This window comes from Podarcis muralis, chromosome 13, assembly GCF_964188315.1.
Source record: "Podarcis muralis chromosome 13, rPodMur119.hap1.1, whole genome shotgun sequence".
Taxonomy (NCBI): Eukaryota; Metazoa; Chordata; class Lepidosauria; order Squamata; family Lacertidae; genus Podarcis; species Podarcis muralis.
Genome location: NC_135667.1, coordinates 16,205,263 through 16,226,556, shown reverse-complemented (window position 1 = coordinate 16,226,556; position 21,294 = coordinate 16,205,263). Strand labels below are relative to the sequence as shown.

Sequence of the window (21,294 nt, the reverse complement as noted above, 5' to 3'; positions counted from 1 at the left end):
GGCCACCCCGAAGAAACGTGTTTCCTCGTGGCAAGGGAGCTCTTGCAGAAACCGCGCCGTGGAATAGGGACGGGGGGAGGCGGGGAGAGAATGCTGCTTCCGAGAATGTGCAGAGTAACGATCGCCTCTTGTCCGTTCGAATCCGGAAGGTGCACCGTTAACACGGGACTAGTGCATGGGAACATGCCTGGGAGCAAAGGTCGGCCCAAGACATTTCGCTGCCTGAGGGCAAGGACAGCGGGACACTCCACTGCCCGGAGGGAGATCAGCAGGGTAGTCACAAAGGGGCTTGGGGGCAAGGTGCATGACACACAGCCCTCTTCAACAACAGAAATTGTGTGCATTCCCCCAAATAATAATAATAATAATAATAATAATAATAATAATAATAATAATAATAATAATAGATAATAGGCTGAAGTAAGAGGTAAAATAGCACCTGCTGGATTTCTACCTGTTGTGCTGCTGTTAAAATGGCACAAAAGCCTGTCGTCAGAAAAGGGGTTGGCGGCAACTACCGTGTGTGATAGAAGCTGGAACTCTTAGCAAGAGAGGATGCAGGAATGGCTGGACCCACAGATGATTTTCCCCACCCCCTGCCCATTTTATCCTTCACCAGCCCTATGAGCTGTTGGAATAGGCCAGGGGTTAGCAACCCGCGGCTCTGGAGCCACATGTGGCTCTTTTACACCTTTGCCGCGGCTCCGGGGCAGATACTAGCGAGGGGAGGAGGCGCGTTGTGTGCCCCGACACTCCCCACTGTTTTAAATGTCACAATGGTTTTGCGGCTCCCAGGTTTTTTCCCTTCAGTCCAAGTGGCTCTTTTTGTCTTAAAGGTTGCAGACCCCTGGAATAGGCTGAGTGACTGACTCAGGCTAACCCAGTCAGCTTCATATGCAGGTGGGGATCTGAACTAGAACTATAGTGAACACACTAGACCAGGGTGGAGAACTTCCATGAGTCTGAGGACTGACGGCATTACTTCATGGGCAACCTTGTAGGGGCGACATATCAATGATGGGCAGGGCCAGAGGCAAAAAGTAGGCAAGGCAAGAGTTAAAATGGGGAGAGCAACAGATGTGACTCTCATATTTGTAGTGTTAGGAGTTTGGTAGGAGAGGGGATGGTCTGAATGCTTGGACCTCCTCCTAATGCCTGGACCCAGCATGGAATAGCCAGGCCAGCCTGGTGATGGCCCACTAAAGATTGTGGGCCTCCCTCTCTCAACTGTCTGTTCCTTAGAAATACAAAAGGCTAGAGTTGAGAGTTGAGGGATATGAGCTAGAAGCTGCAGGCAAAAACTACAGGCTGCAAGGGCAGAGAGAGCGAGAGCCAGGCCTGATTTATGCTGGAATCCAACGCTGTGGGCTGTGGGAGAAGCAGGACCTCCTTGGGGCTTAGATGCTGTGTACCCCTCCATTGTAGGCTCAGGTCGTATATACTGTATGTGTAAATAAACCATATGTCATAAAGACACCACAGTCCCCACTGTGCCTCATTCCCGAAGGAAATGCCTGGAACCCCTGGAATTTCACACTGCCCAGAGATTGGGGTGGCATGCACATCCTCAAAGGCACTTTTATTTTCAGGACCATGGAATAAGCAGATTTAGCTTTCGTTAAAATAAATTAGAAAAAAAAATTAGCAAGCCATATATAGTGAAAGAGGGTACAAATGTAACAGAACAAATTCACTGATGGGAAAAGAAAAGAAAATGCTGCAGTGATTGTGTGTATGGCCAGGATATGGTATAATGCAAGACAAGTTCAGACTAATCAAGCAAATGTTTCTACTACTCTAATCTAAAAACAACCACCATGAAGTGATGAAACCCAAGTTACTTTCTTGCAGTTTTCTGTAGATTGTATGAAATATGATCAGGCTGTACACTCTCACTATCTTTTAGAATAGAGTTAAGTACCAGCAGTCATTAGTAATGATCACTATATGGGAAAGAAAAAGATCACCTGCTGGTACTATTTCCTTTTCCGTATTCTTTCTTTTATTTAAATTATAAAGGTTTTCTAACAAGCAGCTCTCCTGTGCCCACTTACCTGGTGGAACTTACTTCTGAATGGAAGAAGTAAGTTCCACCAAAGTGGATTTTAGTAATCTTTGTAATATGGCCACCTGTGTGAGGCCAAAATTTGGTACCCCCAAAGGATTCTTCTTAATTATGGATATTCTCAATTTTTCTTCCCCTTGGCTTGGCACCCTGTGTGGGAACCGCCTGGACCACCCTAAATATGGCACTCATTCCACTGAACATAGTGGAATTTACATTTGGGGTGCACAGAACAATTAACAAGAATATTATAATTTGTAACAAAATTAATTTATTTCCTCTCAGTGTCAATAGTAAGGTTTTTCATAGATACATGTGTTTTCCTCATGATTTCTGCAGCAAGAACCTTTTATTGACAAATCACCTCATATAAAAATAAGCCCCTATACCACTTGAGTGCTGCAATCATACCCATGTCTACTCAGAAGTAAGTCCCATTTAATTCAGTGGGGCTTAGCCCCAAGTAAGTGGGCATAAACTTGCAGCCTTGGACTTTTCCTCACCATTTTGGATTCTAACACACAATAGCTTCAAATTTGCCTTGGGACATCTGCACCCCCTTGGACTTGCGCTTCAGGCCTTCTCCCCAGCCAAGTGGATTCTAGTGAGTCCCACACCCCAGTAACAAGTTCCACTGCCACTCAGGAAGCGTCAGGAGATTTCTTAGCCTGGTGGATTGTCTCGTGTTGGTTACGGTTAGAGTTCTGACTGAAGCCCTTTCCGCACAGCCGACACTTGTAGGGCCTCTCTCCCGTGTGGATTCGCTGGTGCTCAATGAGGACCGAGCTGCGCGTAAAACTCTTGCCACATTTCACACACGTGTAGGGCTTTTCTCCTGTGTGGGTAATGTGGTGCCGGATGAAATCCGTGCTACGTGCAAAGCATTTCCCGCACTCAGGGCACCTGTAGGGCTTCTCCATCCTATGGCTTTTCTGATACTTCATCACCATCTTTGAGCTCCATGAGGAACTTCCCCCTGGAGACTGAGATCTGAGTCCAGCTTTTGCACCTTCATCAATTCTTTTCAGGCTTTTAGGCCCACGCCTCTGAACCTCTGTCCTTTGCCAAGTTGATCCCCAGTGTATTGGGTCACTCCTTTTCTCCTTCCCATGAGTCCTCTCATGCTGCTTACAGTTGGAGCTCTGGCTAAATCCTTGCCCGCAGTGGCTGCATTTGTATGGCTTCTCACCTGTATGGATTCTCTGGTGCTCCAGGAGGATTGAACTCCGACTGAAGCTCTTCCCACAGTCCAGGCACAGATAAGGCCTTTCTCCCGTGTGGGTCCTCTGGTGCCTCAAGAGGTCTGTGCTCCTGCGGTAATTTTTCCCGCAGTCGGGGCATTTGTAGGATTTTGTTTTGCCACACAAGGCCCGCAGAGGGTCCTTCAAGTCCCCTTTACAAAAAGTCGGCTGGTCTTTCGCAGAGCCTCCTTTCTGCAGCACCTTATTTCCACTCCCGCTGGAGCTACTTGAGGAAATGGGACGTGGCTGTGCACCATCTTCCTGTGGGTTTTCCACTTTGTTCTTGCTCTCTGCAGGGAGAGACAGAATCCAGGCAGAATTTGCTCCATCTGCTGCAGACAGAAAAGAGGCAGAATAAGGAGGAATGGAGAAGCTTTTGGCCCGCCAGATGCTACTGGACCACAACATCCACTATCCTTGACCATTGGCCATGTTGGCTGGGCTGATTGGAGTCCAATAACATCTGGCGGGCCACAGGTTTCCCCATCCCTGGGTTAAGCGTTGCAAGATGAGGAATCCCTCTGAAAAACATCTTGGGAAGAGAAAAATTTGCACAGGAAGACGGTGTGATATCTACCACAAGAACCAAGAAGCCCCTGGGTTATGAAATATGTAGGCTGCATCCATATGAAGAGAGAAACAGTGTTAAGGGTTTTCGTGGGGTTTGCAGTACGTAGTCTCCTAACCATGCCTACCCAGAATTAAGGCCTATGGAATTCAGTGGTGCTTACTTTCGGGTAAATGGGGTTAGGCTTGCAGTGTTACTCAGGAAACCTACTGGTGCAGTTTCATCTACCCTTACACGCACACAAACAAACACGAGTCCATCTCCCACTTTCTAACACATAGGCAGACATTTCAAGATCCAGACTTTAGACCTGGCTAAAAATGCTATTCTAGGGCAGATCCCTGGGTCAAGTTTAGCCCCGGTTTCCGAGCAAACCCTCCGTCCGTACCCCCCACATGCTCACCTGGTGTTAGCACCAGGGCACTTCCAGCAGGGACGGGCAGGAGGAGGTACACGGAGCCGTCAGCAGGGCCTCCGAGCCACCGAGGGGGGCTGCGGGCAGGAACAGCCGAGGGAGCCCCTGCCGCCATAGCAGGGGCAGCAAGCGGGCCGAGGGCGGCGCGAGGGGCAGCCTGGACGAGCGCCGCGCTTGCCGCGCACTTTCCCACTTAGCCGACGCAGCGCAAGGCGCGGTGAGGAAGAGGGCTGGATCTGCGCGGCATCCTGGGAGGCGTAGTTTCCCCAAGCGGGTGACATTTAAAAGAAAAGGTCTGGGTAGAAAAAAACCCCATTGATCCTGAGGGCAGAGGACGGGCGAATCCGAGAGATGAAGGAGGGCGGAGGCAGCTATCATTTAGAACCGGTGAAGCGATGTAGCCAACGCGGTGCGCGCCAGAGGCTGATAGACTCCAACTCCCATCAGCTTCAGCCATCATAGCCAATGGCAAGGGATGATGGGAATTGCAGTCCAACAACGTCTGGGAAGGGGTCACATGGGGGAAATGAATGGTACCTTCATTCGGGCAAGGCTTCGTCCAAGAAAAGGGCAAGTGTAGGGCAGAGATTTGCTAAGGGATATCATTACTTATTTAGTTATGAAATTTGTATACCGCCCTTCATCCTTTAATCTCAGGGTGGTTCAAAACATAAAAATGGAAGATGAAGCACAAAATGTTTTACAAAAACGACAAGAAGACCACAAACTAATAACTCCCCTTACCCCCACCCCACAAACACATTTAAAAGGGTGTAGGATGTTAATCAGCGCAAGGCCTGGTTGCCTGGCACCTAAAGGTGTATATAATGAAGGTGCCATTCGAACCACCTTGGGGAGGGCACTCCACAAACACAGAGCCACTGTAGAAAGGGCCCATTCTCATATTACTACCTTCTTCTGGAGGAGGCACACGCAGAAGGGCCTTGGAGGATGATTGCAGGGTGAGAGCCAGTCCTTGAGGTATTGTGGTCAGGAGCCTTTTAAGGCTTTATAGGTCAAAACCAGTACTTTGAATGGGGCCTGGAAACTGCTTCTGTTGGAAGCAGTTTCTGTCTGTGCCGAAACCTGGCTGAAACCCAGGTTGAAATGGATCTAGAAAATCAGTTTCCTCCCCCCTGAGTTTTCTAACCCAAGCTAAGCTGGCAATCCCTACCATGTCTACTCAGAAATAGGTCTAGGTGAATTCCACGTGGTAAATGGGGGTAAGGAGTGCACCTTTACTCATCACTACTACTTTCAGAGAGAGATGAGGGGGAATATGCACAGATCCTGGTCGGTCTGATTCCTTGGCAAAGATCATTCTGTCTTGGAGGCCTCCTTTGACGCAGAAGCCTGCTTCTGAGCAGACATGCCTAGGAGTGTGGAGGGAATGAACTGGCAAGATGGTGAGCACTTCATACCTCAACATTTTTAAAAAAATATGAACACAAATGTTTTTCCTCCAGGCGGATATTCCTCTTCTCCTAGGCCTTTGGCTAATTAAGCAATATATAGCCCTTTAAACTGTGTGCGTTGGAGGCAGTATTATTTTGTTTGTTACTATGTTATGTATTTTTGTGTTTTTATGTTGTAAACCACCATGTGATCCTCGGATGAAGGGTGGTATAGAAATTTAATAAATAATAATAATAACATATTAAATTAGTCTTTATGTGTGTGTGGTGTTTTGCACTGCCTTACAACGAACTTATTCCTGCATTGCAGGGCGTTGGACTGGATGACCCTTGGGGGTCCCTTCCAGCTCTATAATTCTATAATTCTAACCTAATAGAGATTAATCTCCCTCAAAAACCGCGTGTATGATGAAACGACCTCCCTGAAGGAAGGAACCAAGGAAACTACTATTCTTTATTCCATCGCATCCAACTGGAAAATGGAAACACGGCTTCTTTAAAGCCTGAATTTCTGGTCTTCCCCTCAAATGGCGGCGTCTTAAACGGCGCCAACCAGACTCTGCCCTCACCCAAAATGGCTACCGCCCTGTACGTTTTCCTTCCTATTTCCTTCTCATTCCCTGCCCTTTCTTGAGATGGCGGGCCTGCTGACTTCAACGGCGCAGACGCCTTTTAGCGAAGAAGGCGGTCGCACCGCTTCCTTTTGCAACACAAACTCAAAAAAGTCTACGACCAACTTTTTTTGTTGTTGCCCTGAACAGCGATGGCGGCGCTGTAGCTACCAGACGCCGGTTAAGAAACCGCGCGCCTATTGGTTGGGACCATTAACAAGACGCATGGCCATTGGGTGGGCTGCATGTGGAGACGGCTCGGGCACTGTCCAGCGGCTGCTTGGAGAAGGGCGAGGGGAGGAGGAAGAGGGCGAGCTGGTGAGTTGGAGAGAGGAGGCGGTAAAGGCGGGGTCGAGCGTGCGGAGTAGTTTTATTTATTTTATTTTTTTCACATTGAGATGCGGGTGCTTATCAGTTTGTTTGCCTGAGGCAGGCGAGAAGCCCCAGGAAGGGAGGGAGGCGGCGGAGGTGAGACCTGGATGGGGCGGGCGAGGGGGGCGCCGCTCCCGGGTGGGGTGGCCGGCCGGTGTCGGGTCGGGCGCGCCTGGCGGATTACGGGGCGAAGGAGGAGGCGGGGAGGGGGCAACTTGTGGGGAGGATCGAGAGGGGGTGGAAGGAGCAAAAGGCCACCATGTGGGGGGGGGCAGATATTTGGGGCGGGGGGACCCCCATGAAGTTGGATGTTTTTTGTGGGGTGGGGAGGAGAAGGGCGGAAGGATCTGGAGGAAGCGTCTGAGGAGTCAGAGGGGGGCACCGTCCAGCCCCACACCTAACCCGGCTGTCAGGGGTGCGCGGAGGGACTGTCCACCCGGCGCCTTCTCTGCCTGGTGCTGCCGCTCTCCCTCGGAGGAAAGAGGAGCAGCCTCCGCTTCTACTCGCCTTGCCTTTCCTCCCGCCAGGGAGCGGTGCTGATCCTGCCTAGGGCAGAGCACCAGGGGGGTGGGGGCTGGATGAGGAGCCGACAGGTAATCGGAGGCAAGCTCTTCCTCCCCACACCGCCTCCTCCTCTGGAGCCGGCCCTTTTAGGTCTGTGAGGGAGGAATCGGCAGGAGAGCTAAAGGGGACGGATCTTGAGGCGGTGGGGATAGTTAGGAGGCGACCCCCAAGAGAAAGAGGGGCCTGACGGTGCCCGTGCTTACCTGTGTGGCGGGTGAACCTAGGCTGCGAAGCAGGACTGGGGGGGGGGGGAGAGAGAAAGGGATCCTGAATAGACAGCAGACCCCTTTCCTCCAGCATCCTAGAATTGCCACTGAAATCCAGTTCTGGGAGGGATCGTTGGGTCAGGTGCAACCCTGGGTTATGGTTTCCCTTTTTCCACATGCCCCACATCCTCACCTTTTGAACGCACCAAGGGTCCATCACCAGGGATGGTGAGAGGCAGGAGCAGATGGGATGATGTCTCCACTTCCGTAGGTTTTTAATAAGCGTTTGTGTGTGTGGTTATCAAAGGGTGTGGCATGAGGGGATGACAAGTGTGGCAGGAAGAGTCAAGGACAGTCAATATTATATTTTGGCAATGATTCATATTCTTATGTAGATGCATTGTTTTATACTTTCTGGATGCCCCGTGCTCGTATTATTTCATAATTCAAATAATACACAATACAAATATATATATTTTATAATGCAAACAAATAATCGATAATAATAAACCAGACAGGGTATACAGAAGCTCAAATAAAACTATTCTTTTGGTATATCCATTTTTTGCTAGTTGTTTTGGGCATCCAAATTGCATTGTAGTTATTTTTCCAGTTTCTGACATTTCTACTTCTACTCTTCCCTGGTAAAATTTTACAAAATCTCTGGCAATCCTTCACATTTGTGTTCCTTTTCCATGTTTTAGATGGAACAGAATGATTTAGTTCAAAATTGTTTTAATACCTCTTGTCAGTTGTTTCAAGGTAATGTGTTTTGTAACAGAGTAGTGCTTAATTTCCATGAAAACTTTTTTTGGTGCAAAAATATTGCAATTAATTTAAATGAATTTGCTGTAATACAAAAAAGAGAGTCAGGTTATTATGGTTTAATTCTGCAAATACCCTTCACTGGAGAGCCTAGACCCCTGTGATGTTAGCAATATAATTTTAATTACCATCTGCTATGATAAAAATTGTTTGAAAAATTATAAGTTACAGTATTATTTCAGCATTCCTTCCTCAGTTTTTACAGTTCCATGTATGCTTAGTAAATTTTCCCCATCAAACCCAAAACCCTTCTGAAGACTATTGACTTTTAACCTTTCCACTTGTCTGAAACCCCAATAAAACTCCTTTTGAGGGGAAATGTTCAGTTCTCTTTGAAGTCAGTCCAGGCTGCTTTGATGTTCAATGCCCATATTCAGGGCCTCACTTGCAGGTATCTGCCATTTGGGCTGTCAGATCAACAATGCTAGCCTCTAATGATTTTATTTTTGCATCCCATTTTGAAGCAAATCCTCATGCATTTTAGCTATGCTTTGATTAATTTCAGTCAGGAGGTCTTGTCCTTCTCTGGATAGTTTTAAGGCTTTTGGAACCAAGCTGGGACCTATGGTTTCTTTTTCAGTTAAGGTATCCTTTACCCTCATTCTCTGATAGTGAAGTAGCTTTCTTTCTTGTTCAGAGCCATGGCACTTTTGCATTCCTTGTTATCTTTGCTGATCAAGTTTTGAGGAGGATCGTTGATTACACTGTCCCTCCATGTCCAAGGGACAGAACTCCCATCTTTGCCTGCCATCTTTGCCTGGCATCACCCCCACCAATCTTCTTACATAGTTAAGAAGACCCAGCGAATAATTATGCTGCAAAACAGGAAATTGGATAAGTGGATTTTTAAGACTCCCATAAATGCTGCTAATACCTAATAAATATTAAAATACCGACTCCTGGGAGGAAAATATTTGGATGGAAGAGATCACAGTGTCTTTGCTGAAGGGAGCAGCTGTTCCAAGCTGGTTAGTCCAGGACTCTACTGAGAAAATATGGTCTGAGACAGCCTAATATTGCCACTGGCAGTAGCCCCAGCAAAATCACCTACCCTCTGCTCACTTGGCTGCTTGCCTCTTATTTGTTTCATCTTGCCATGACTTGGGACGCTTTTGTTGGCTTGAGTTTTATCACCCGGCATTACTCGGCATTTCCTACCCTTCCTCCCACAGTCTTCCTGGATCTCTTCTTGCCAGGGCTAACTTTTGAGAATAATCGCTAATGAGATGTCAAATGTGAGGAAGGTCACAGACAAGATGAATGTCTGAGCAAGGCTCCTGTCATGTGCGGAAACGTAAATCCACTAAAACGTTGGTCTGCCTTTAGTGTGTATCTGTGTTGCAGAGTTGGGCAACCCATGTCCCTGAACATGATGCTGGACTCCCAACTGCCATTAGCTCTTGCCAGCAAGGGCAGTTGGTAGAGTAGGAGACTCTTAATCTCAGGGTTGTGGGTTTGAACCCCACGTTGGGCAAAAAGATTCCTCCATCGCAAGGTGTTAGACTAGATGACGCCTGTGGTCCCTTCCAATTACAATTCTATGTACAGTACTGTAGACCAACACCAGTGCAAGGCAACAGGTTCCCTCTTTCTGTTCTGTTGAGCCCTTTAAAAGCCATGGAGTGCATTTTCCAGCTTGGATTTCCTTCTGCCTTGCTTGCTGTAGTACTTGTCTTTGCAGTGCTTCTGTTTCTAGCCCCCACCTTTAATTTGCTGTCCCCCATTTGGCAAGTGCGTGCTTGATTTTACCCATCTCCCTGGGTGGAGGGATCTGCAGAAGCAACACATTGTCTCCCACTGAGAAGTTTTCCCTTCCTACCTGAGCTTCTAGTCTTGTAGCCCTGGAGAATCTCCGTGAAGGAAGGGCGGTTTTTTTGGTTGTTGCTAAGGTGCTATTTGCATGGCTCCTAATGATTTATAATTACCTTCTCTAAGGGGAAACCTAATAAGCTCTCATGCTGGCCTCTGTGTCTTGTTCAGTGCCATTGGAGGGATGCATGTTTGAGCCTGCTGGTCCAATAGAAAGGAGGGGGTGGCATTGCTAGGGGTTTTTAGTCAGGCTGTGTACCCCCCCTGACCCACATAGGGTTCAATGCTTACACACGCTTAGCTGGGAGGAAGTCCTATTGAACCCAGGGGAGAGAGGTCTACTTCTGAGTAGACAAGAACAGGAGTGCCCTCTTAACCATCCTTTGCTTAGTTCAGTAGTAAATGTGAAGTTTTCTCCAGCTAGCAAAGAGAATTGTGATTTGTCATCCGTGCAGTAGGTTTTGACAATCTGGGTGTGGTGTTACACATTCCAGGTTAATCTGGATTAAAGTAGCATTTGGCTTTAAAAGGCAGAACTATATCTGGGGACCATGGGAATGCAGTCATTTTAATTCTGGTTTTTTCCTTTTCTGAAGCAGAGAAGGGAGGAATGAAGACCTTGTGGGCTGTTCTGGGGCGGCCACCTTCCTGATGCCAGGAAGGGGTTTGGTGTCTCCCTTCTGAGACAGGCCATGGAGTGGCCCCTCCTTGAACGAACATCTGAGAGGAACCCTCAGCCAATGTCACACTTGGAGAGGCAGATCAGACGGCGAAAAATCCTCATCTACAGGTGAGAGAAAAGAGTGACTCTCCTCCCTGTCAAAGTCCTGAGTGGGAGAGGCGAGACAGAAATTGTGTCACCGCTGTGACGTTCTCTCTGTGTCCTTCCATGTTTCCAGGCCTTCCTCTGAGGAGCAGGAATCCTCAGCCCTGCTCCAGAAGCCCCTCGAGACAGGGGGGGCATGCCCCCTTCCATGTGGCGATGCCGAGCTGTCACCCAGCAAGAGGCAGCGACTTCAGCAGGGGCCGCTCCGAACGGCGGAGCAGAACGGGGAAGTTTGCGGCGCGGTGGGAGAGACCTTGTGGCAGGTGGCCTCTCCCATGGAGAAGCAGCAGCGGAAGATGCTGGCTGTCAACCTGGAGGACTTTTCAACATCCCAAATGCTTGTGAGGATGCCTCAGTGCGGGGGCTGGGTTGCAGGGGGCATGAGAGGATTCCTAATGGGCTGTATGAAATCTGGTTCTGAGGTGGGAGAACCCGTTGAACAGGTCTCGAGGCCCCAGTTCCATAGTTTCCCCCAGTGCTTTTCTCTCTAGAGAAATAGGTGCCGGTACTCACCGTGAAGTTGTTACAGTAAGTGCCACACTTTTTAAAAACAACAAAAAAGAGTTTCTGGTACTGCATACCCTTGAGAACCTCCTAAAAAAAAGCACTGGTTTTCCCACTGTGCACTGCAGCTCCCAGGGTGCTTTGCACTACCAGACCAGGAGAATTGTGACCTATAGTGTACCTCTTGCATTGTGATGGAGGAGTCAAGCCACTTGGATTAAGGACCCTGAAGGATGCCTTGTCCCCATGAGTTGATTCCTGAGTAAACATACACATGGAAGGTGGGGGGAAAGGGGAAAGGAGGCCCCTGTCCCTCATTATTCTTAAGCTCTTTGAAAGTTGGTGTGCGCCTCTCTTTGCCCAGAATGATCCACAAGGGGGCTCTCCTCCCCAAAGACCTGCCACATCTCCCTGCGCAAATCCCCCCCAGTCAGCAGCTGTGAATGAAGACAGAGTTTCCTGGTCAACAAAGACACAAAGTAGTCCAGTGTGCAGGTGAGGAGAGGCCCCAGGGAGGCGGAAGGAGTGGAACAGCTTTGGGATCGAGCACCTGATTTAAAACATTCTGCCTTTTTTTTTACCCTTCCTACCCTCAGATCGTCTCCCCCTAAGGGCTACCCTCCATCCCATCGAGAGCCTCAAGAGAAGTGGGAGCACGCCCGCCGGCAACTGTGGGACAAGAGGGTGTGTCCCCCACGGTGTCGCGCTTCAGAGCGCCTGCACGCCAAGAGGCAGCGCCTTCAGAAGGGGGTTTTCCTTGCAAAGGGGAGCGAGGGGACAAAGACCTCCCTGCTGGAAGCGGCTCATCAGCAAATCCTCGCCACCAGTTTGGAGGCTGGTTCCTTGAGCCAAGCTCTGGTTAGTTAAGGTTGGGAAGCAGCCTCACCAAATAGCGCTGGGAGGGACAGGGAGAATCCTGTTGAAGGAGTTGGAGGGTGGCGGCTCAGTCCACATTTTGATTCAGCTGTCTTTTCTTGCTGGCAGGTTGCTGGCATTGGCAAGGAGCAGCCGGAGACCTCCTCAGCCCGCTATGGGTGAGTGCCCCCCTAAACAAAAGCAATGAAGGCACAGAACTGCTTGTGCCTCCCCCCATCCTTTAAAGACGATGCCAGTCACCCAGCAAGAGAACTGATCCACTTCAAGGGTTACAGTTGGTGCCTATTGTTCCATCCCAAACTCCCTTGGAGGGTAAAGTGATGGTCTCTTTCCTTTTGGGAGAAATGCTAACTTTGACCCCCTGGGTGTGTCTCAAAGCACGGGGAGGAGAGGGGCTAAGGAGACTGCTTTATCACTACCCCACTGTGTTTCTCTGCTTAATCAGGAGTGATCAGCTGATGCTGCCTCGCCAATCATCTCCAAATAGGGACACCCAAATCCCTCAAGACCCACAAGACCAGTGTCATCAAACAGGTAGGGAAAACTCTTGATTCAGGTGTTGTGTGCTGTTAAGTCTGTCCTTCAGTGCAAAGTGGCATCTCAGGGGTGTGCAAGTATTTTGTGTGTGTAACTTCACTGGAACTTCCCTGGTCCCATGGAGCCTGAAAACCCCTTTGGGAATGCAGGAAAAATTCCCATGTTGGACTGAATCCAGGCTGGATGATCAGTCATCTCCCACCCATGGCAAGGGTTTATGGGGCTAGATGAAGCGGGCAGAGACTCAGGCATCCAGATGGGAGTGCCAAGAGTCAAGCTGAGCTGAATATCAGCTGGTCAGAGTACGCTCCAGAAATCTTGAGACCAGTTAATAATCTAAGAAAGGCAACAGCTAAGCAGCTGGAGGAAGATTCCCAGGTGTAAACAGAAGGGGAAGATGTCTGTATCCTTCACAAAGTGTGTGTGTGTCAGTGTGTTGGGGGATGACAACTCTTGACTCTAGGTCAGAGATTGGAAACCTTTGGCCCTTCAGATGTTGCTGAACGACATCTCCCACCAGCCCCAGCAAGCGTGGCCAATGGGCAAGGATGATGGGAATTGTAGTCCCATAGGCCTGGATGACCCCAGTTTGGGGAAGGCTCCCTTTGGCCCTCTTGTGACAATGTTGTTCCTTTCCCTTCCTGCCAGATGTATCCACTGAAGCTCCATCCTGGCTGCCTTCAGCATCTGCTCTCTTGCGTCCATCGTCTGCCTCCCGTTTCCGGCACTGGGGTCTGGTCCCCGTCTTCCAGAGCGTGCGCTCCAAGCTGGAGGCCTTTGCTGACATCTTCCTGACCCCGTCCAAGCCAGCCGTGCAGTCCACCGAGGGGCCCTCGTCCCTGCCCCCCTGCCCTCCAGGGAATGAGGAGCAGGAGGCAGCCCAGCCAAGAACACCCCGCCAAAGAGTCAACATCGAGGTGAAAATCGCCATTTCGGAACCACGCCCCCGGAAGAGGAGCTGCCACCACGAGGAGGAGGAAGAGGATATGGGTGACGCGGTGGTGAGCGGGCGGCCCCCTATCCGCCAGTGGCGCCTGAACGAAGGGGACCCGGCCCCTCAGCCCCGCCTTGGACGCAGCTACTCCTGCCCTGACGTCCCTGGTGCCCGCTTGTGGCAAGCCTCCCCCGTGGCCCTTCCGCTCTCTGCGCAGCTGCGACAGCGTCGCCACACCGTCTGCAGCCTGGAAGTGTCCCGGGAGCTGGGCCGCCCCACCCCGCCCTGCCTGCGCAAGGAGGTGTATCCTTTCAGCACGCCCCCCGCACACTTCTTGCTGGGTCCCTCCGTGCACATTCCCCACTGTGATGGCTCCCCCTATGCCTCCCATGTGCCTTCCTGCCGCCGTGAACCAGATACCGTCCATTCCAGGTAAAAATATTCTCCTCCCCGCAAGCTGTTTGTTATCCCTCAAGAGTCTAACAGCTGTTCCTTTGAACACCATAAAAGGGCACAAATGACATGTTAGGTAAGTGTATGCTCCTTTCCCATTCAAAACCAAGAGGGAGAAAGAAGCAAGCAAGCACTGTGGGGTTGTTTGTGCCATTCTAGGGTGGTTGTTTAAAAAACCTCAGAGGCTGAATCCTCCTTGAAGTGGACTTATTGAAGTTAATGGATCCAAGTTAATTTCATTTACTTCAAGGGGTCTATTTGGAAGAGGAAATATCTAGTGTGTATGTGGAGGAGTTGTGTCCTAGTGCTGAGGCACATCCTTTGCACGTCAGAGATCTATTGTTCTATCCCCTGCACCTCCAGGCAACAGCTTGAGTGACAGTTTTGGAAAAGCCCCTTTCCTAAAAACCAGGCAGTGGAGATGATGTCAGACCAGAAGCACCGGAGGTCTGATTCTCCATGAGGCATTTCCATTCATTGACTAGTGCTGGAGGCAAATGGGCTGAGCCTCTTCCCCCTTTGGTTCTGCTCACAGGCAGAAAGGCTTTGCACCCTCGGTGCTGTGTGGCATTGCTTTACTGGTTTGCCTTCCTCTTTTAAAGTCCCCTCCACTGAAGAGGGAGAACTGTCAGCTGGGAAACATCAACGTCTAACTCTAATACTCGATGCTTGGTTTCTCCTCTGTCCTCCGCAGGGAGCTCTCTCCCTCGCCTGATCATGGACGGAGGGTGTCTGGGATTGGCCTGGACGTGGTCGACTCAGAGTTGCTCACGTCGGAGCAGATGATACTTTCAGAAGTTGAGATGAAGGTCAGTTGCTGTTTGACTCAAGCTTCTCAATTAGGAGGTGCTGCACCATGAAGAATGGGGGTCTGTGGTACCTGCTCTCAGTTTGAGGGCCATTTTGCTTTGCCATTGTGGCCTTTCAAAATCCTTCTTAACCTCCCTAAAACCTGCAGGGATCCCAAGACAACACCGTAGGGAAGGTGTCCTCCATAAGGATCCGCAAGACACCGTCCAAGCAGCAAGCAAATCTCACTCCCATGGGGCTTCCCCGGCCTGTCAGGTGAGGGCTAGAGTGGAATGGAGGGCGCCTTTCTGCAAAAGGAGACGAGTAGCTTGTGAATTAGCCTGACAGTGGTTTAGGAACTCTGGATTCAGATTCCACAGTGCTTGGCAAGGAGGCAGATGTGGTCTTCTATAGCCTGGGGGCAGATGAATGCTTTATGAGAGGGGGCTCACCTAAGGAAAGGTGTAAATGGTTTTGGGGTTTTTAAAATTAAAAGCACTAGCTGAGTTGAACATGCCAGTCAAGAATTAGGGCTGTCCACCAATGTTAAGGATTTGTTAGTTGATCATCTGTCTGTCAACTGAAACAAATGCAGAGCCTCTCTGACAGGGACCACTTGAGTGGTGGAGTGTGTGCTGACTCTGGTACTCTTGGGCAATAAAAGCAATAAAAACCCAGTGGGCTAAACCATTGGGCCTGATTCAGATTGAATTTCAAGCTTAAGAGGTAAGCTGGTGGTTTCTGGGCAGAGCATGGGAGCAAAGCGGGGTAACAGGGAAAGCAATCTGGTGCCCAGCAGGGCTAAGTGAGTATTCCTATATATCAATATCTACACGCACGCACACATATTTTATCGTAGGCCAAGGCCATTTCTGGGTGATGAACTCTATTCTCTTCTTTCCTGTGTCAGGTTGAACAAGAAAGAGTTCAGCCTGGAGGAGATCTACACCAACAAGAACTACCGCACACCCACAGAGAAGAGGTGAGGAAGTGAGGAAGTCTGCTGGCATCTGTCCTTTTCTAAAACACCAGTATTCATTACTTTTATGTGCACACACCCTTCTCTCTCTTTCCCCTCAGTCATTTCAAGCCAGCAACCCCAGATTCTGACTTCAGCATCCGCAAGCGATAAGCACTACCTCCAGCAGTCTGACTATATTTGTGAACATTCATAGTTTGCTCCCCCAAAAACGGGATGAGGATAGTTATGGGGCAGTGGTGGTCACAGGGGCATAGAGCAGTAGTGTACAAGCTCTCCCTATTTTCTGAGCCTTTGACATATAGGAATATAAGAGCCCTGCTGGGCCAGACTGAAGGTCCACCTAGTCTAACCTGCTGCCTTTGAGAAAGCCTGCAAAGAAATGAATTAAATTACCCATTATCAATAAAAGACACTTAAACACAGGTGTTTTAAAAACATTCAAAACTGATTGAAATCAACAAAGGCAAATGAAAACACGTGTAGCTTCTACTGGTCTGGATAGGCTTGCCTAAACATGAATGCTTTAAGCCGGGGCCAGAAAAAGTGCAACCAAGGCACCTGTGTGATGTCAGTAGGCAGGGGGTTCCAATGTGTAGGTGCTGCTGCAAGTTCCTCTTCTTGAAGTGGTTGAGTGGGCAGATATGGAGAAAGGCAATCCCAAAAGTAAACACTATTCTTGGGCAGCTGGTAGTCAGAGGCATATTATCTCTGTCCCTAGAGATCCTACTAGTCATTGATAAGCCTTATCACCCATGAACTTCATAATCCCCCTTTAAAGATCTCCCATTGGGTGACCATTGCTGCACCTAAACCAGGGTCAGAGAACCTTTTTCACCTAGTGGGCCAGATCCTAACTTGACGGCAACTGATGGGCCATATTTAACAGGCAGGTGGGACAACCTACCTGTCCGTCACCATGTCAGGTGATTGGTAGGCGGGCTGTCCCACCTAGCTGTCAAGGTCCACTTTTGTTGTGGATCGCCCTGAGATGAAGGGTGGTGTACACACTTAAGAAATGAAATGAAATGGCCCTGCTGGTCCTGTAGCACCAAGTGGTTTGCCTTAAAACCTCAGTTGAAACGGGGGAAATGCAGTTTCAAGAGAAACTGGTGCTATTGGAACAAGCAAAAGAGCACTCTGGATTTCACTGCAAACTCTTGTTTTTTTGTAGCCTGACTGGACCAGCGGTAAATAGAACACAAGTGAAATGCCAGCCACTTACAGTTTTAACATCTGCCCCGTATCCTGAAAGCAATATGCAAATAAGTGGATGAACTGTGGTCCTCTAGCTTATGATATGTTTCGTCAATGGCCCTTGGAACTGATAAATCTCTCAGTCCCCGTGCTGTACTTCATGGTCACTGCTGCACCATCTTTCTGCTCCTGTTGCAGCCCTCAGAATTTTATCTACTTTCCTGAGAAGTGCTGCTTTTAATTTAGAAGTTTCGAGTTCTTAAGATGGATGGAGCAAATACTTGACATGAGCAGTGAATGCCAAAAGCTCTGAATGCGAAGGGGACCTTGGGCTGGGAGTTGTCTTGAGTTTTCTATGAAGGTGCCAGGACATGTTCTGTGACTTCTCATTCCTGCCACCCTCCAAACCTTTTTGGTGCTTTTTTTGTGTGCCACATGTTGCCAAAACATCCCGATTTCGACCCATGCCTTAAAACCAGACTGCATAATGGCAGAGCGTGGTGACCTTAACCGTTGCATTGTTTGTTCCAGCTACAAAATGTCAGCAGTTTTGTCGTTAGTCTGCATTTGTTTATGCTTTTTATACTGCTAGGCTTGGTTAGTGGAGTCTGAGAGGTCGTCTCCTTTTTCCTGGTGTCCCACCTCTTCCTTTCTACCCCTGCAGGTCATTTGAGACCATCTTTGAGGTGCCTCTGGAACGCAACGGAGCGCTCATTTTCACCAGCCAGCGCAAGCTGAAGCGGGCCATGGAATTCCAGGAGGGAGGCCTCCCTCGCAAGCAGCGCAAAGCCCACTCCCGAAGGAGTCGCAGGGCAGCAGGAGGGCGGAGGGTAAAGAAGCCCCAGAGTCCAGAGCTGGAGGAGAAGCTGCAGCAGCGGCTGGCTGAACTGGATGCCCTGTTTGAGGGAGAAGAATGCTGAGATCTGAGCAGAGGCTAGAGGAAAGGGCAGCACCCCGAGGAGCCCAAGACCACTTCCTCTGTTTAACTAGCAAAAGAGGTTGCTGGTGTTGTTGGTTTTTTTTAAAAAAAACTCTACCAAAGTCACCAATACCACTCCAAGTTTCTCCTGTGGTGCTGTTTATTCTCCACTTCCCCATCAAACCGGCCTTCTGTGCCTGTTGCCTCCTCCTCCCTTGATCAGTCTCCGAGCCACAAGCTCTGCTGCTTTGAAAATAGTGCCTGGGTGCCTATCTGTGCCACCTGGCCCAGCCAGCATGGTGCCTGCTCTGGCACCGCACGAATCCCCTTTTGCTTGGCTCTTTGGCTTGCGAGTGGAAGGGGAAGAATGTTTGTGGTGCCCCAGAGTTGCCCGCCCTCTGCACTCTTCCTCCTGCGCCCAGTCAGACCGCCAGTGCCGCGCATGGGAGGAGTGTCTAGTGCCCAGCGCTGTTGTGCCTTCTGTGAGAGACTTAGGCCAGCAAGGGATGGGCCTAGCCAAGTGAGGGCCTAGTTGCCTTTTCTGGAGCGGCCATCGCCATCAAACCAAATAGGAATGCAGAACCGACGTGCCTGTTGGATGGGAAGGAGAAAGAAAAAAGGGACTGTGTGAAAGAATCAGCAGGAGCAGGTTTTTGTTATGGCACAGGGGATGATGTGGAGGAAGAGACGATGTAGCAATAGGCTGGGCAATGGGGACGTGTCCACCTGTTTAAGCACAGACAGTGGATGAGAGGCTGGGAATCCTGAGAGAATGCCTTTGCATCTCTGGATCAAGGCCTCTGGGTGTTCCTAGCTTGGATCAACTGTTTTGTTAGGAATGATGTGTTTTTTGTTTTCATTTTTTATTAATCTATATTTCTAATAAACTTTGTATCTTGGGGGGAGGAAAAAACCACATATTGCCAGTTGCTCCTTAACTGGCCTTGGTGGGACCCTGAATTCAGCTTTAAGGGAGACCGCAATAAATAATTTTGCCTTGGAACAAGGGCATAGCAACCAGAAAATGAAAATCCATAGCAAGCGGTGGATCATATATCCCCAGCCAATGTTGCCTCCTACCAGGAATGGTGGTAGGTGCGTTGGCTATGGCAAAAAGCAAAATTGCTGTGATGCGGGATCAAATGGCAAGAAAGAATTCGAGCGAACTGCACCCGGTTGTACGACAATTGTACATGTATAAGAGGCTACAACAAGTAACAAAATATGTGGATTTGTGAAGTCTGCAGTGCATTTTGTGCAAATTCACATTTGTGCCCAGTTTAAAATCTGTTTTTAGGTGGTACGTTCACCTTCAAAACTACCATAGTCTAGAGTTGACATTGGTGAAATTCACTCCGTTGTTCGTTACAGGAAAAGACAGCATGTCTGATTGATTCCTCATGGTTAGTACTGCAACAGTAACATCTCATTTTATCAAATTAACAGGTTTTGCGTGGGAGTGGAGACATTTCCATCCTATTCACTCTCGCAGGCCTTTCTTTGGTCCGTTTGTCTACTGGAAAATGCCTTTTCTTGTTAGTTAACTGCTTAGGATGTATTGAGCAGCTTTTATCCCAGTACAGTAGGCTCTGGTCAAAGTTTGGAAGACTCTGAAGCCCTGACAAAGGTTCTGCTGCTCCTTACGTGCATCAGGAGAAAGGTCCCCCTGTCTATAGTTATGTAAACTGCTTAGAGGTTTTGATGCTATATAAAACTTGTTAAATAAACATGGTACACCTTCCCTCCATACTGTTGTGGGTGAAACAAACTCTTTCTTCAAGGCTTAGGTGGGCTACATTCATTCTCTACTTTTGCTTCTGTTCAGTATTTTTTTATTACCTTTGCTACAGGGTCATCTGGCAGGCCTTGCCGTCAGGTGCTTTTCTGGGTGGGGATGGTTGCATTTTTCGCTAACCTTGCTCCGTTGTGTATCTCAGACTTCTCTTCCTCTCAGTCCTGCCTGCTTTTATTAATTTACAGGTTTTAATATTGCACAGTATACGAAGGACCTGGGCTGTGAACATACCCATAAAAGAGCACACAAAACTTATGCCAACATCTGGATGGTGATACGCAATAAATTATTGGCTGAACAACGCATTGGAAAAGCAAGCAGAAGAGGCTTAAGTGGGCATCTGAAACAAAGTACTTGTGGTGTTTGCTTCATGGTAATAGGGAGTTACAGAACCTAGGTGCAGACACATTAAATGTCCTCTTGTAGAAGAAACAAGGCAAGCAGAATGTGGCACCCTTAGTAGTCCCAGCTGCTGGACCAAACCCAATCAAAGCCTTGCCTAGGATGCATCACTGTATTGTATAATGTTGAGCTTACAAACATCTGACACACAGTGGCCAAGCTATCCCAATCCAGGAATTGTCCTCCCAGACAAAGGTTTATAGATGGAGTTCCTGGCCATTGAGACCAAACGGATCCAGGAGCACCTTCAAGATGCAAACCACCCAAGGGAGAGTCTGGAACAGACAATTTGCCTCCTGGACTTGGGAACCACTCAACCACAGTCTTACTGCGATTCATTCAGCCCACTGGTCCAGGGTGTGTGCAGCCTAACCTGAATCAGATGTATAAAAGAAGTAGAGCGGAATGTTGCATACTGATGACATCCTGTCCCAAAATTCCTAGCAACTTTATACGTATGGTAAAAAGACATTGGTGACGAAGTGGTGCCTTGTGGTGCACCATAATGTAAAACCGCTGTGGCACCAATGAGTATCTTTTCAACTGGACCTAAACCTGCAGATAGGATCAGAACCACTGCAGTGCAGTCCCTCCAATACCCAGCTCACAAGAGTTGGTCCAGGAGAATGTCATGGTCAATGATATAAAAAGCCACCAAGAGCTTGAGAAGAAGGAGAATGGTTATACTCCCTGTGCCTTGCTCTCAGTAGAAGTTCTCCATCGGGGCCACCAAGGCTGATTCAGTCTCACAATGGGAGACTGAATTCCTCTTATGGGAGCGAATTCCATAGTTTATGTGCTGTGTGAAGAAGTATTTCCATTTGTCTGTCATCGTCATTGTTTGGTGACTTTGTTAATTGCTTTATCTTGCCCAGGGCAACTCAAAGCAACTTACAACCAAACAAGAGAGAAGACCCCACATACATACATTAAAACCAAGAGGAAAAGGGAATACATTAAAAACATCCCATCCACTTCTAAAAGGCCACAAA

The 21,294-nt window shown here is 48.8% G+C and overlaps 2 protein-coding genes across 8 annotated transcripts; one reads left to right on the top strand and one right to left on the bottom strand.

Moving 5' to 3' along the window:
* Positions 1 to 1,547: 1,547 nt before the first annotated feature.
* On the bottom strand, positions 1,548 to 4,730 carry LOC114583712 (uncharacterized). Its single transcript, XM_077916994.1, has 2 exons — positions 4,278 to 4,730; positions 1,548 to 3,638 (listed from the first exon to the last, which is right to left on the bottom strand). Exons 1-2 carry the CDS (start codon positions 4,402 to 4,404, stop codon positions 2,707 to 2,709), a joined length of 1,059 nt encoding a protein of 352 aa, XP_077773120.1. The 5' UTR covers positions 4,405 to 4,730; the 3' UTR covers positions 1,548 to 2,706.
* Positions 4,731 to 6,533: 1,803 nt separating this feature from the next.
* PRR14 (proline rich 14) lies at positions 6,534 to 19,852 on the top strand. Of its 7 annotated transcripts, none has more exons than XM_028705076.2 (12): positions 6,534 to 6,633; positions 10,691 to 10,881; positions 10,991 to 11,258; positions 11,786 to 11,916; positions 12,018 to 12,279; positions 12,406 to 12,455; positions 12,743 to 12,831; positions 13,483 to 14,200; positions 14,916 to 15,030; positions 15,180 to 15,286; positions 15,921 to 15,992; positions 17,851 to 19,852. In XM_028705076.2, the coding sequence occupies exons 2-12, from the start codon at positions 10,784 to 10,786 to the stop codon at positions 18,104 to 18,106; spliced, it is 2,166 nt and encodes a 721-aa protein (XP_028560909.2). In that variant the 5' UTR covers positions 6,534 to 6,633; positions 10,691 to 10,783; the 3' UTR covers positions 18,107 to 19,852. The 7 variants fall into 7 exon arrangements, with proteins under 7 accessions (XP_028560909.2, XP_028560908.2, XP_028560907.2 ...); XM_028705075.2 differs by having other exon boundaries at positions 6,542 to 6,633; positions 10,688 to 10,881; XM_028705074.2 differs by lacking the exon at positions 6,534 to 6,633 and adding an exon at positions 6,640 to 6,783.
* Positions 19,853 to 21,294: the final 1,442 nt, after the last annotated feature.